This window comes from Vidua macroura, chromosome 3 (assembly GCF_024509145.1).
Source record: "Vidua macroura isolate BioBank_ID:100142 chromosome 3, ASM2450914v1, whole genome shotgun sequence".
NCBI lineage: Eukaryota > Metazoa > Chordata > Aves > Passeriformes > Viduidae > Vidua > Vidua macroura.
In genome coordinates this window covers 105,799,078-105,814,836 of record NC_071573.1, presented here as the reverse complement: position 1 = coordinate 105,814,836, position 15,759 = coordinate 105,799,078, and the positions used below count along the sequence as shown (strand labels likewise).

Genomic DNA, 15,759 nt, shown 5'->3' with positions numbered 1-15,759 from the left:
AACGAAGCTGGCTGAAAAATTCCCACTGGGAATTCTAGACCCAGCACAGAACTCTGAGTAGCCTCTCTGCCGGCATTGGTTATAGGATGGTTTGGGTCAGACCAACTACCTCTGGGGTGTTAAAAGTAGTTATATCTGTCTTCATCTGCTTAAGAGACTGTGTATGTGTAGGTGTGTACTAGGAGATCTAACTAAATGTTTTAACTTTTCATTTACTATGGGGAAAACAACACACAAAAATTATTTAATTGTAAGCACTAGAAAATTCTGGGTTCTACCATTGAAAAGTGTGAAAAAATTGGCTATTCCATTGAGAACTCAATTATTTCAGTTTTATGTCTCTGTCTTAACTCCCAAGAAACATTAGTTTACAGACACATTAAAAAATTAAAATGAAGGCTTCTTTTGTATTTATGTACTTCGTTTGGTTGAGATGGCAGAAGTAATTATTGAAGTACATCTGTAGACTTTAGAACCCTTGCAATATTGCTTAATTACAAAGTCCAGTAGGTTTGCAGTGGATGAAATCAGCATTTTGGGCTTCATATCTTATCTGCCTGGATAGATGCTGTTAATTATTGCCATGGGAAAACCAGCATATACTGTCACAATTTTTAGCTGGTAATTTTAATTCAGAAGGTTCAGGCACTCTTGTCACTTGGGCAAAAGCAGCTGTGTTAGGTTAATTCAGGTTTATCAGACTGTCTGTGGGATTTCTTTAGAGGTGTATGAACCTACATTTATCCTGAAGGTGAAGCAGCATTAGAGAAAAACAGACAAGCTTATTGGCTTTGCAAAATATATACAAAGAATGTGTATTATAAAATCCTATATGTAAGTTTTATAGCTGTTTCAAACTAATAACAGTGTATGTGTTTAGGTTTATATAGGGAAAAAATGTGAAATGTTCTTGAAAAACCTCTCTAATAAGCTGTGTTACAGACACCTGGCTGAATCCTTCTGAGATTCCCTATTTTCACAACCCAAGCAAATATCTACTTTCCAGCCAAATTCACTATTCCAGAGTTAGAGAGGATCAAACAGAGTTTTCACATGTGTTTCTGTATAGCGTCCTTGTAATGTTTCGTTCCTTGGCTGATGCTGCTCGCCTAGAATGGGGACTATAAAGGGATACAGGATGAAGAATGCCAGCCCCTGAGATTTGCAAACAGGTGAAAGCTTCATTGACATGAGTTTATGATGGTCACTCAAATGTTATTTGACGTGTTTTATATGAAATCCCTTGACCTGGCATGTCAGAGAGACCTGTGTGTTGCCTTTTAAGGCCTGCTCACCAGCCACGGTGTCAGATTCTGCAGTTTTCTCCCAAGTGTGAGAACATCATTGTGTTTTTTGCATGCTCCATTTAAATTCTTCTGACATCTGTGTGGGCTGCTTTCCATTCATTAATATAGGGGAGTTGCATCTTCTTCCGTGGTGGCTGGTCAGACGCCAAAGGCAGATTAAGTTTCCTTGAGCAAGGAACTTGTCACTGAGGCTCTTCGAGCTGGAGCTGGGAGCTTTGGCAGCTCTGTGAAGAGGCAGTGAGAATCATCACCACAAAAATGACTTTTATGTGTCCTGCTGTGCACCCCTTGATTTCAAGTTTGATTTATGGCTGCACTTCTTTTATTTTTTTTTTTACTTCTTAGAAGCTGCATTTGTTTTTTCTTGCAGGAGACTATAATGTAAATACTGTGGCATACACTTCATTCTGAAACTGGATTATTTCTAAAATTACACTTATGGTAATTGCTGGCGTATTTTCCAGTTCCTTAAAGTTCTCTGTAAACCCACTGCTGGCTGCGTATTTCCCTTGTATTCATGTAGCTGCCTTTATTTTTTATAGTCCTGCTGAAGTCCCCGAACAAGCAGAAAGCAACTGCTGGAGAAGTGAATAAAGCACCACGGCTCAGTGCCAGCTGCTGCTCCCATGGATGGTCAGGTTCCTGGGATGCCACTGGAAACACTGGGGAACGTCTCAAAGGACAGTGCATGGAACTCAAATGCTTGTTTCAAAGCAAAGTGCAAGAAACCTGTCTTTGTTTGGGATGACTTAGTTACACATCAGTTTTTTATTCTCTCCCCACCACTCTTGGCTTTTACTATATACTGCTTAAATAAATCTCTCTCAATTCAGCTATCCCTTCCAAAACTGCTAAAAATTACCTAGTTTTATATTTTAGTCTCAATTTCTTTTGAACAAGCTGTATATATTTTGACTTACATTTTTCTGCACAGAAGACTTCTTTCATGTTTTGGTGAATATCTTTGTTTCTAACCTGGAACATTTTTTGCATGGAATTATCTAATGCTAGTGTTCTCTTACCTGTAGTTTCAGGTAAGTTTCACATCCATTCCATGAATGTGTTCTGTTGCTGAAGAATTCAAAATGCTTGGCAATTTGAAAGCCATAAAAGCTGTCATTGCTTGTGAGGAATGGCTATGGTCTGTGACTTTAAGTGAGCATGATGTGTTTGTTGTTTTCCATTCATAATTAAACTGATACAGTTGCACTGATGGTGCACTGTATATAAGTTTAAATTTATCAAGTCTGAATAATTTCTCTTGTGGAAGTGCAGCATCTCAGATATTAGTATTTCATTATAAGACAGGCCAAGTTTGACTTTATGATGCATTGTATAGGAAATAATGTAAAATCAGGATAAAGGTTATTCTTTAGAAGAGATATCCTGGGGTAAATATTCTGTTTATAGAAGTTGTTCTCTCTCCACTGCCTAAGTGTCTTATTGAGGAAGCAGATGGCATTTAAAATCATGATTTGATGGAAAAAGCATTACAGGAAAATGTTTGAAAGGTAGGCAAATGCATCTTTATAAGTAATGCTCATATTTCTACTTAAATGGCTGACTAAAGAGTAGTTCTTTCTAGTTCTTGGAAGCCTGTATCTGCAGTATATAGAAGTAGAGAATATTTACCTCCTAAAATAGCTCCAAGTTCCACCTCTGCACTCTTGGTTGTTCTGTACTGTTTTGTGTTAGCTGTGGGTAGAACAGATTGGAAAAGGAAGCAGTGGATTCCCACTTCAAATTAAAAATGGAAAGACTTTGAGCTTAATGTAGAATAGCTGGGTGAAATGTCATGTGTTACATAGAAAAACAGGGAGTGTGGCAGGAGTCCTTTGCTTATTGCAGCTTATGGGCACATCAGAGAAAGTGGTCCCGCTGTTCTCACTCACTATATAAGTTGTCCATTTGACACACTCTTTCCATGAAGTGCTTGGAAATCTTTTGCAAATTAGATGAATCCTCAGTGTATTACAGTCTTGATTCTATTTCTGTTATGGTCACCATTTACAGCTATTGTTTAAAAGACTTCTGAAACAACATAAATGCTGTTGAAAATTGAGCACAGTTGAGAGTAACTGCTTGAGATGTGCTTCATGGTTCAGATGACTGCAGTTTGAGATTTATTGGCATGCATGAATGATTCAGCTGCCCTGAGGTGTCTAAGGATTGATGTGGTATTCAAATAACTGGAGTAACCTTCAAATCATGGGGGTTAACACTGCATTTACTTACGGTTTCCATTTTTTGACACTTAGTTGCTGACTGATAGAGCATAGGCAGTTCTGGTTTACTGTACTGGGAAATCCTTATAAAGCACAAATGAGCACTGTCTGGGTGCCCTTGTGATTAACCTGGTAGTTCTTTATCTATAAAATAAAATAATTTAATTGAACACAGTCCAGTTGCAAAGATAAGCTTAAAACATTATTGATCACAGACTGCTGTACGTATTAAGTCCCAGTTATTTCTATTAGCTGTGACTATTACTCTGTTGTATGAAGAAAATCTTAATCAGTCCAGGTTTTTTTTTTGTTTCCTCCCATAAAGTATTTTGACAGCAGCTCAATCAAGAGCATACAAAGTTACTTTGAAGACATATGAGATAAACATTCTTCACTCATAAATATTGTAGATGCCAGTTTGCAAGAGCAGGGACTATTAATCTGCATTTACCTAGGTCAGTACAAATCTGGAATAACTCCATTGGAATTGCAAGTTCAATAAAGAATAAATTTGTAGCTACTTTACACATGGTGATTTCTCTGTAGAAATTTTTGCTGTTCAAATTCTTGTTGATTTTCATTCCCCTGTGTGCCAGCAGTTCTCATTCATACCCCTTCAAGGCATTTTGAAATGCCAGTAGCAGTTCTAATCGCTCAGACCTCTCAGAATATCTCTTACCAGGAGCAGATACTTATGAGGACTGGGGTTTTTTATGCATTTATGATTTTTTTCTTCTACCTGCATAAAATACACACAACCTTTATCACAGGATAAAAGTCCCCTTTCACTGAAAGAAGTATTAGATTTTATTAGACTTTGTATAATATTTGATGCAGAGCCTCACTGTTCTTAAGCAGTTCTTACCTGACTGTTCCTCAGCTGAGCAGATTTTATGTGTTAGGTTCACCTGGCTGATGATGGGAAAGAGCACCAAAATGTCTCAGCTGCTGTCATTTCTTGCATTCTTGTTCTGCATTATTAAAGGAGAGAAAAGTATAAAGAAAAAATGTTGTGATTAATTTTATGATTCCTTGATCTCAAAACTCCTAATGGTGTTATATTCCAGGATTAAACATAATGCAAAACATTATGATCATTTGTACTACAAAAGACACAATTGATTTTGATTACTGCTACTTTTTTCTTCAGCCTTGCTGAAAGACAGAAAGCTCTGTGTAACATCAATCCAAGGAACTTGACAAATGATGTCAAGATTATGTTTTATTGTCTCTGGAGTCCTTCATGTTGTATATTTTTGATGTATGAAAGCATGATGCAACTGTATGGATGTGTGAATCTTGTGAATTTTAAATTGTTTTCCTGGAAATCAACTTGCACAAATTTGGTTGTAGTCTGGAATTTTTACAAAACAACAGTTTCTTTTTTTAAAGTCTCCTTTAATGGCAAGCTTACAAAGAGATGCTTGGAAATACATAATAACTGATAGTGATGTTTTGGGTTTGGGTTTTTTTTTTTCCCTCCACATCTGTGTAGTCCAGTAAAAATAATGTTTTTCTAAGATCACTAGTTTTAATAAGACTTAAAACCCCACAGAGACACTTACTACATGTAAGTGAGGGGTAAAGTGTGTGGGATACATTACCTAGAGGGAAAGGCTCCCTTCCTGTGCTCATGCATCATCCCAAAGTGAGCTGTGGTACCACCTCCCATGCATGTGGCTCTGCTCCAGGTGGCTGTGGGTGCCTCGGTGGCACTGGGCTCAGGTAACCTCTTGGGACAGCAATGAACTTACCGTGTGTCACCTGAAGACCAAAAGGGTGGAAGTAAAACAAGAAAATATGAAAATACCCACTACTGAAAGAGAATTTTTTTTGGTTTTATTTCCATGCACCGTTTTCACAGGTACTAATTTGATTATAGGTCTAATTCTTCTTTGTCACTATCAATACCTACACAGCTCAGCCTCCATTATTATAATCAGACTGATATAGAGGAGTTGACAGAATTTGAATGAAGGCTTTTTTGTTTTGTAATACACTGGTGTTATTTTGGCATGTCTTTGTCTTAAAAAATGACAGCCATTTACACAATACTACTTGTGCTGCCTTTTGCTGTTGAAGATATCCAGACTAAGAATTGCCTGATGTGGGAGTTGAAAGGCACATAACTGAGCAATCCCAACCATGATGGTGAGCTTTGATGGCATCTAAACAATAATAAAAAATCAGTGTAGACTACTCTGGAAAATCAATCAATCAATCAATCAATCAGTAAATAAATAAATAAATAGGAATTTTATGTTCTGATATCTGTGTGGAATTTTTATGCATCATATGGAAATTAGGAAAGTTCTGCTTCATCTTCATATGGATTTCCTCTCCAATTTATCCACTAGTGTTATCCAAAAAAGAAAGAAAAAAGGAGGAGCAAAGTATAGAGTTTTGTTTGGCAATCCAGAGATCCCTTTCATATATATACTTTCATCTTTGGGACAGTATTTCAGTTTCCACTTCAGCAATGGTATATGACTGTTGATGTTTTCCATGTTTAACAGTGGATTTTAGAGTAGGGTGGTCTGAATTCCCAGGGCAAACATGTCCATTCAGACACCAGCTTTTTATGAGAAGTCCTCAAAAGCTCGTGGGACAATAGGAGGGAGGACAGATTATCCCGTGGTTCTAGAGCACAGGAGTTGAAAAGGAAAGAGCTTCTCCACTGGTGTAAAAAGGGACAGAGAGAAAATGAAGTTGCAAGCAGGATAATATTTATTTGGTCCAATGTGTTTAAGATAAAATCACCCTTTCTTTTAGGGTCAGGACAGCCTTTTTATATACTAACAATGCCACATACCTATTTTGAGGTGGCAACACTGAGATATTTGGAGTGCAGGCATCGGGATCACATGATACATGCTGTAGACTTTGTGATGTTTTAATTTCACATTCCTGTGACTGGATGGGATAGATAAGCGAGCTTGTTGACCTCTGATGGAAAAAGATGTTTTCGCTTGTGTTGGACTTCAATTTTAGGTTTTGCAATTTCAAAGTAATTCTGTAAAATGTTTCCCATGAGTGCCATTGGTCAGTGGAATTAAACAAGTTGAATAGCATAGCCCATAACATTGAGGAAATAAAAACTAGAAATGTACTAGAGAAAATAAATTAACAAATTGCTGTGTAATGCTGTTTAGTTTGTTTTGAAGCAGATTTCTTGCTGTTGAAAGGTTATTATTGACTGTGCTTGTATGTTTTGTTTTTTGGCAGGTAACCCTGGACTGGCAGGTTATTACAGGACCTTTATACAGGCCCTTTATTGTGGACTGAACCAGCAGTATCCCGTCTGGGTTGTGAGCCACGCTGGACACTGTAAACCTCCAAGTGGGATGGAAATGATTGAAGGTACAATACTGTAAACTGTGCATAGAATTGTTTGTACCCTTCCAGTTTCAGAGGCAAAACTTGTGCTTATTAAAAACAAATTAACATGAGTTTTAATTGTCTCCACTTTCACAGTTGTATGTGAAGAGAAGTTAGTGAAGTATTTTAGGTAATATTTTCGGTAATAGGTAGTATTTTAGATTTGCCAGGCAAATATGTGCTGTTAAGAGAATAAAAGAGTTAACTGTTGGCAGTCATTAGAGACATGTTACAATGAAGAAGCTCTAGAATGTGTTTATGTTAAGAAGAGTAGATTAGGAAAGTATGTTTTTAAATTAAATGTCCAGAGATTGAGTACGTTGGGAGAGATTTAATTATCTCTGAATTTAAAAATAGCTGTACTAAATCAGTGAATTACCTGGAAGCAAGTACGAATTTCTAAGACTGGGGCATGGGATGTTTGCAGGGGAGAGGTTGCCTGTGTATCTGTTAAGAGTCTTTTGACATGCAGATCTGCAGTAAGAGATGGTGCTCCAAGCATAGTTAGATGGGGGAACCTGCAGTGAACGTGGGGGAACCTGCAGCTTTCCTGTCCTGAAAGCTGATTGATGTTGGAAGTCCTCTGGATGATGTAGCAGTAAAGCCAGTGTTTCTGGATATTTTCTTCCTATATCACACTCTGCAAACACCCCACTTCGGAGACCACTGATATAGAGTGATTTAGAGTGTGCAAGCATTTAAATTGTGCACATGACTTATGAATGATGTAGGAAACTACAAAGGAATAATACAGCTGATAAGACTTAGTTCAAGTACATTTTGGAAGTCTAATAAAGACTAAAGTAAGTTTTCCAACAGCAGCCATCAATCACAGACTACTTCCCTAATTGACTGGGGGGATATCACTTAGCAATTTGAAAACTGAACAAAGCTTCACCCTTCATTTCTACTTCTGTATGATATCCTTCTATTCAGAGAACTCTTGCAAACTCTGCTCCACAGAGGCACACACCATTAATTGAACATCCAGCAATCAATCCACTGTGCAAAACTATTTGAAACTTAATTTTACTCATTGAATACAATACAGAAGTTATACCTCAGTTTCAATGCCCTATCCTCCTCCTCAGCTTTTAAAAAGACATTTGTTTTAAACACTGCTGTGAATGTAAAACAGACCAACATCAATCCTTAGGTGTAGGCAAAATTACAAAAAGAAGAACAGTTTTCTAGTTCTCTCTTATTTTTCTTTAAAATTAGCATAAAACATATGCATAGACAGCAGGTGTACATACATAGCAATGTTTTAAAGTGGTTTAATTCTGTGGACATCTGCTGTGGCTGGATGAGAAATAAGAAATAGAACATTTCAGACAGAAATAAGTGTAGAATCATGGAATCATTACATTTGGAAAAAACTAAGGCAACCAAATGCCACAATACCCACTAAACCATATCATGTGCCACATCTGCTTGTTTTTTGGGCACTTCCAAGGATGCTGACTCCACTACTTCCCTGGGCAGCCTGTTCCAATGCTTAACCACTCTCAGTGAAGAAATTTTTCCTAGTGTCCAGCCTGAACCTTTCTTGGCACAACTTGAGGTAATGTTCTCCTGTTGTATCCCTTGTCACCTGGAACAGACCAACCTCTGCCTGCCTGGCTACAGCCTCTTTTCAGGTAATTGTGGAGAGCAGTAAGGTCCTCCCTGAACTTCTTTTTTTCCAAGCTGGACACCCCCAGCTCTCTAAGCTGCTCATCAGATTTGGGCTCCAGACGCTTCCCCAGCTCATTGCCTTTTTCTGGACACACTCCAACACCTCAATGTCCTTCAAGAAGATGGAAGGCATGCTTTTGTTTGTCCTTAGGGCTGCCAATATACTACTTTAGGTAGCAAAGTGAGACTGAGAATAAAGAAAAATTAAATCAGAATTAAATTATTAATGTATTTGTCCTAATAGTCTATATTTGCCAAGTGCTACAGAAATATGGAATCCTGTGATTCATATCTTAATCAACTAAAGAGACACAAATGATGTATTAAAATATCATATACCTTATAAGTAGCTAATCAGCATTCATGACTTAATGATACAATATTCAGTCAAATTATAAATTATATTCAAGATAAATCTCTAGAAATTCATAAACTATACACATGAGTATTGAGTTTGACACAGTCAAATCAGCAAGGCATGTTTTTCCTTCTGCATGACAGGAAATTTTGAGTGGCATTCTTAATAGTCAATTTACAAAATAAATTTCTAGTTTGATCTTTTATGTTCTATGGCCTGTAGAAAATAATAGTGTGTCCTTAAAATCTGCTAAACTACCTTAGTTTATGGTTCTTGGTGAAAAAAATAGCTAATGATTGATTTCTAGTCCATCAAAAGAGTGTTTCCGCTGCTTGCTCTTTACACAGGGGGAGTAGGGCCTTCAGACCATTTTGAAACTGAATTACATCCTAAGAAACAGTATGGGAAAAGCAGAGAAGTGGTGAAGGAATAATAAATTATCTGTGAAGACATTGATTATGTGAATCTGAAATGTTAATGTACCATCAGTGTGAATTTTTGAACTCAAATTAAGTTGTGCATAAAAAGAAATAAATTCTAGCGTTACAGGAAAAATTGGAAGCGGTGTGTAGCTTAAATTTATTTGATATATTGCTTCTTGACTGTTGTTATAATTCATCTGAATGGAGTTTGCTTTTGCAGCCCTCTGGCTCCTAATGAAACTGCAGAATTGGCTGTGAGTGAGAATCCGCCTCTAGCTCAAGTGGTATAAATCCAGAAAAAATGACTGAAATTGTTTGGGTAAAATTGAATTTATACTTCAGCAAATTAATAATCTTGTTAATTGCTGGCTAATTGTCCACCAAATGACAGATAGAAGTGTGGGCATGATTAGCAGATATGACCCATAAGTTTTTACCATCATGATATGCTTTGCTGGCAGGAAAGAGCCTAAAATAGTAGCTTGAGCAAGACAAAGAGTGTGGTGTTCTATAATAAGAGGTTACGAGTTATTTAGGACAGTGATTCCCAAACTGTGATCTGGCTGATCAGATGCACTTGGCACTTTCGCTGCTTTCCACTTGCTAAGTGGAATGAATAGTTGCCAGAGCCTTCCCCCAGATTGAGGTGGCTCCAGGTGGTGGTAAAGTCTCTCCTCCAACCCGTGCCTTCAAGGAAAGACTCAGTAGTCTTCAGTCGTGTGGTCTCAAGGCAGTTTATTGCATGTTATCTCAAGGCACACAGACTCCCTGACATTGTCCCTGACTCCTTCTCCCTCTGTGTCTCTCTCTGCGTCTCTCTTCGTCTTCTTCTCTGTCTCCGTCTCTGTCCCTGTCTCTCTTCCCCTCTCTCGAGGGGCTGGTGCCATCTTTTATATCACACATTACGTATTAGATGTTTATAGTTTTTCCCCAATGCCTATTACCTATATTGAACAGTGACTTTCTACTCTAAACCAATCTGTGAGTGCCAACACCACCAAGAACATGGGGAATAGGAAGAAGAAAGAAGGAGGACAGGGCACGCCCAAATCCCTCCATCTTAGAACCTCTGACCCCCATGTACAAAACTCAGACCCCTCTGTACAAGGCCTAAAACCCCCCTGTACAGCACTCAAAAATCCTACCTTTCACTTTGTGACTACTTCTATTATAATATCTAAACTTTTGTGATTTCTTGTTCTTCCTGCAAGGTTGGTAAATTGTTCCATGGGTCAAACTCAAGACCACAGGGGTTCCTGGCCGCCTGCCAGGGTCTCAGAGGCTTCTGCCCTGGACCCAGAACATCCAAGAGTGTCTGAGGGACACCTTGGGTTCCGACAAATAGTGATTAAGAATACTTTTCCAATAACACTTCTGTGTAACCATTTGCTGCAGTGCCCTTGGAGATGTTGTGCCACCATGAATAATGTGTGGTGCTGGCAAGGAGTGGGATTGTGGTCTGCATGGCTGCAAACAGGAGAGGAGGAGGTCATGGAAGTTTGGTGTTCCAAGAACTGGGTTCCTAAAAATAGGGACTTTTCCTTGTTGTTGTGTATCACAGAATTATAGAATGGCCTGGGTTGGAAGGGAGCTTACATATCATTTAGTTACAACCCCCCTGCCATGGTCACAGATGCCTTCTGCTAGACCAGGTTACTCACAGCTCCATCCAGCCTGGTCTTAAACATTCCCAGGGACAGAAGTTACACGGGCACAAGGACTCTGTATGTATTTCATAGTTTTTACTGGCTTGTGACTCATTTATTTATAAGTAGAATAGATGTTTTTAGCAATTGCTGATGAGGGAAAATACCTACATTGCTGAATCAGGTGGATCAGAGATACTGGCAGTTTCTTTGCTCTGTAAAAAAAAAAAACCTCAGAATTAATCTCTGTCATATTCAGAAGTTTTTTGACCAGCAAATCCTTATCTGTGCTTCAGCCCTGTATGATAAGTTATAACAGCAGATATGTGGCCACACTGAGGTATGCAGTGATTGTCATGTTTAAAAAGCATTTATGTCTTGTATACATATATACATAGGGAGAAAAGCAGTAGGAAGGCAGTTGGGCTGGCATCTCATATGCATACTTTAAGCTTATGCTTATACACATTTCAGTCATGTTATATACATTTAATTCACATTAATTTCTATTTCAATAACATTTTCTGCTTCCTAGGCTTATCAATTACAATATCTGAGAATCAGTGAAAGATGAATTATCTTTAAGTTCCTTTGAGGTTTAGTCCATTATATTTCTATATTACAGATGCAGAAAACTCTATAGTCATGTTTATGGCCTAGAATACATTAAAATTCTGCTTAACTGTAATGCAGATTTATATGACACAATGTTTCACAGTCTAGTGGTATCACACTGTAGATACAACAAAATCCCTAAGTTTCGAGCATGCCATCACAGTAGAATTATGCTGGTTTCACAACTATTTCATACCAGATGTATTTTTTTTTTTAATATATAGAGAGGGGAAGGTTCCTGTTCATGGAGCTGGCCTTGGCACTAATTTCACATGGAGCTCCTCACGTGGTATTTGTCAGCAGTGAGGGATCCCAGGTCAAGGTGTGCACAGAAGGACTGGTTGTTTTCACAGGATGGGACAGGAACTGTCAGCTCACTGCAGTGCAGTCCTGCTGCCCCTCGTGATCCAGCAACTGCTGTTACCCAGAAACCTTATTCCTTCCTTGTCTTGGAAAAGACAACCTAAGGAAGGAAGCTTGTGTGCATGTGTAAAAGTTATTATGAGCCATTTAAATGTTGAGGTTTTTGTCTTGGCCTGGTAAGATATGAATTTTACTGTATGGCTTTAATGCTTAGTGTCTATTTTAAGGAAACAAATGGTCAGTTCATCTTATGAACCCAATGGAATGCTTGAAATCTAGGTGTATGAAAAGTAAGCAGCCCTAGGGATGGTGCACTACTCCATTTACTTCTTTCCTTTAAACCACATTCAGTTAATTATTCATGGAGGTCCCATAATCATGCCCATAATTATGCAAATACATCCTTAGAGTGAAATCTTGGCATTTGGCATTGACTTTATCAGTCCTGCTTAATTTTAAGCATGTGTTTGAAAGTCTTCTTCCATTCAAAATCAAAACTAAGAAAATTAAAATTTTGCCGTATATGAAGTATTTCTAAGTTGCTCTGTTGTTTTCTTTTCTGGCCATTCAAAATGTTAACAATTTTAAGTGTTTATATTATCATATCTTAGCAGCCATGTATTTAATTGTAAAGATCATTTAAACACTATTAAGCTCGTTTTGGTACTGCTTAATGTATATCCCATTGCGTTTGACAGAGTAGTGACTAATTTATGCTGACATTACCAGGACTAGGACTTTGTCTTTACATTTCTTATGGCTGTATGAAAAATAGGTTCTCTGCATTCTCTTTCTTTAAAGCTTTTCCACTAAGTCTGTTGACATAATATGTATTGGAATATTATTAAAAAATGTCCACATGGAGAGCTTTTTAATCCATTCTAATACTTCATTCAACTAATTCCTTGGTTAAAAGAACCAGAATTTTTTATCCATACCTACAAATAAGAAAAATATAATTCTGTTTTTAAAGATTTTTGAAAACTGATACAATCTTCTGGATCTTTATCCAGAAAACAAGATGTTTAAAGAAAAAAAAAAAAAGGCAAGAATTCATCCATTAGAGAGCACAATGTCTTTACTGCATTCCAGGAAACTTTGGATGTAGGTTTTGAAATTGTTTATGGGTTATTTTGTGCATTTCATCCCATGACATAGGTATGTTCTCCAACTGATACCACCATTTCTGTTTAGATGCAGGTGGCTTTAGTTAGGGAGAAAAGTGTTCAAGAATGTTCTACCTGGTCAAGAGGTAACAGTTACATCTTCTGGTGTCTGAAGGCAGGTCACGGTTCCCTGGGATGAGCAGTGCTATGATGTTTCAGAGTAGCCTGTTTAATGTTTACCATACTGTTAAAGGGAAAGTAAAAACCTAATGTAATTTGAAAAAACCGCAGTATTTAGAGGATCAGGTTATTTTCCCCAGGGAGAATACTTAAAAATCTTTTAACACAACTCAATTTGAAAGATATTCTTGCATCTGCTAACAGAATGACAATGAAGTAACCCCACAGCAGGGAATAATCATGTCTGAAGGTGTAAGAGGCAGCCTGGATTTGTTTTTATAGTTGAGTCAAAAAGTTTATTCACTTCACAGGTTGGCTGCAGGAAGAAAAGCTGATCATTACTTTAATATAGCAATTCTAATTTGTATTAGGGACCTTTGATTTAATTTTGATACCCATAAAACTTGAAACAAATGGTGCAGATCTTGATGGGATCAGTCCAGTGTTTAATGACGTTTTTATTTTTAATTGATAGTGATCTACAGCTGTAAGAGTGAGAAACTATCAGTAATGCACAACATCATTCCAGATTCTAAAAATAATCAGGTTTGGAACATGGATCCTTTCTGGTTATGTTTCAGTTTTAGGAATTTCCCTTCCTTTGAGGAGCAATGTAGGCATTTCAGGGAAATACAGGAAACTGTAAGGCAGAGTGTGCAGAAGAAGTGACTGCGAATGGCCTCATTCTTAAATAACCAGTAATGAATTACTGTTACCTCTAGTGTATCTTAAATCTGTAAGATCTGAGTAGAGGCAGAGTGCTTGAAGAGATGATAAAGAACAAAATTATGCGGTACTGTGGATTCAGGTTGAATGAGTGAGTCTCATTGCTGCTTGCTGGATGAAGTTTTTCTTTTTTCTAGTTTTGATACCACGTGGCACTACTGTCTTCCTTTAAGATAGACATATTTTTACATTTCTAAAGGCTGAATTTGAGGTTTTGTCGATTAATACATATATTAAAATAACCTAATTTACTACAGTTATTGAATTACCGGTGTGGTCAGGTGAATACTTGTTTGCCATGTAATTCCCCATTGGGGTAAATGTTGTAGCAGATAATCTAAATTCTTTGGCAGTGCCATGGTAGTGGCACATTTTTTAGAACAGAACTATGGTTTCAAGCATATTATTGCCAGGCTTGCTGCCACTTCCTTCCATGCTATGGTTTACATGATTTGGGGGATTTTTCAGTTAATCACAAAGAAGGCAATATCAGTGTTCCTGAATACACTTCACTATGAAACTACTTCATCATACTTGGAGCTTTTTATGTCTAGAGTGCAGGTAAAACTCAGGTGATGTGTCTTATTATATAAATCATAGTGTAAAGCCTCAGGCAGTTTCAATATGTTTGTATTGAGCTGTTGCTTCAATGTCTGCTAACATAAATGAGTGAGGAAACCAAACTTTTTACAGCCGTGACTCTAGAATGCTTGTGGTGAACTGATTTACTTTCCATGAAGGACCTCTCACATGTGCAAAATGAAGACCAAAACTCCCTTATTCATCCCCTACCATGGGCAGAGACACCTTCCATGGGATAAGGCTGCTCAAAGCCCAGTCCAACCTGTCCTTGAGGGATGGGGCATCCACAACTTACAGTAAAGAATTTCTTCCTTACACCTAAACTAGACCTGCCCTCTTCCTGTTTAAAGCCATTTCCCTTTCTCCTATCACTCCATGCCCTTGTAAAAGTCCCTCTCCAGCTTTCTTGTAGCCCCTTTAAGTACTCAGTTTTGTACTGGTGGCACTTCAGTCTCTATTTCACCTATCAGGTAAAACTCCAAGTAGAATAAAACTATCACAGCAGTACCTTGGGCAGGTTGCCATAGTTGTGTGCTGGGCACTTCAAGTACATGGTTAGTTAAGAAACCTTCAGCATTTTCTTCAGGAAGGTTAAAAAGGAAACTGCTATCTTGGTAACAGAGAATTAATTTTTAAACAGTGTAGCAAAACACTGGTGAAGAAAAGATATAAATCAGAATTTAAAGTAGTCATTTCACAAAAATGTGTTTCTTCCCCAAAGATACAAAATTTGCACTGCACAGCATATGGTTACTTAAGGCGTCAACAACTGATAAAGAAACCTGCTACATTTATACAAAGTACAAGGTGAAATCTGTTTGCTCTGCCGAGTTTTACCATTGATTTTCATAAATTCAGACTTTTGCAGGTGCTGTTTTGTCTGTTTCTCTTTTATCAGTGGGTATCAGTGCTGGGAGTCACTGAGCCATGCTTGGTTCCCTCTGCTGTCTGGTCACACTCCTTGTGAGAAGAGGAGCCCAGGCAGAGATTACAAAGCTTTTCAAGGCAGGTAGCACTGGGAGTGTTGACTGAGTCCTGCGAGGTGGCACTGCATTGCAGAATGTTTTGCAGATGTGCTGTGCTACAGCCCTCAGCACTGCTAGTAGGGAGTCTTATTCTCTGCTGCCATAAACAGACGTAGCTCTTTGCAGTCAGTTCTGTGCTACCATTTTAC

At 37.9% G+C, this 15,759-nt stretch overlaps 1 protein-coding gene across 6 annotated transcripts in view; it reads left to right on the top strand.

The window, feature by feature from the left end:
* LDAH (lipid droplet associated hydrolase) overlaps positions 1-15,759 on the top strand; it is a 114,398-nt gene that overhangs the window by 25,285 nt on the left and 73,354 nt on the right. For all 6 annotated transcript variants that reach the window (XM_053974093.1, XM_053974096.1, XM_053974094.1 and 3 more), the window contains one exon: positions 6,758-6,892. In XM_053974093.1, the coding sequence (XP_053830068.1) occupies positions 6,758-6,892 (135 nt within the window). The remainder of the gene's footprint in view (positions 1-6,757; positions 6,893-15,759) is intronic.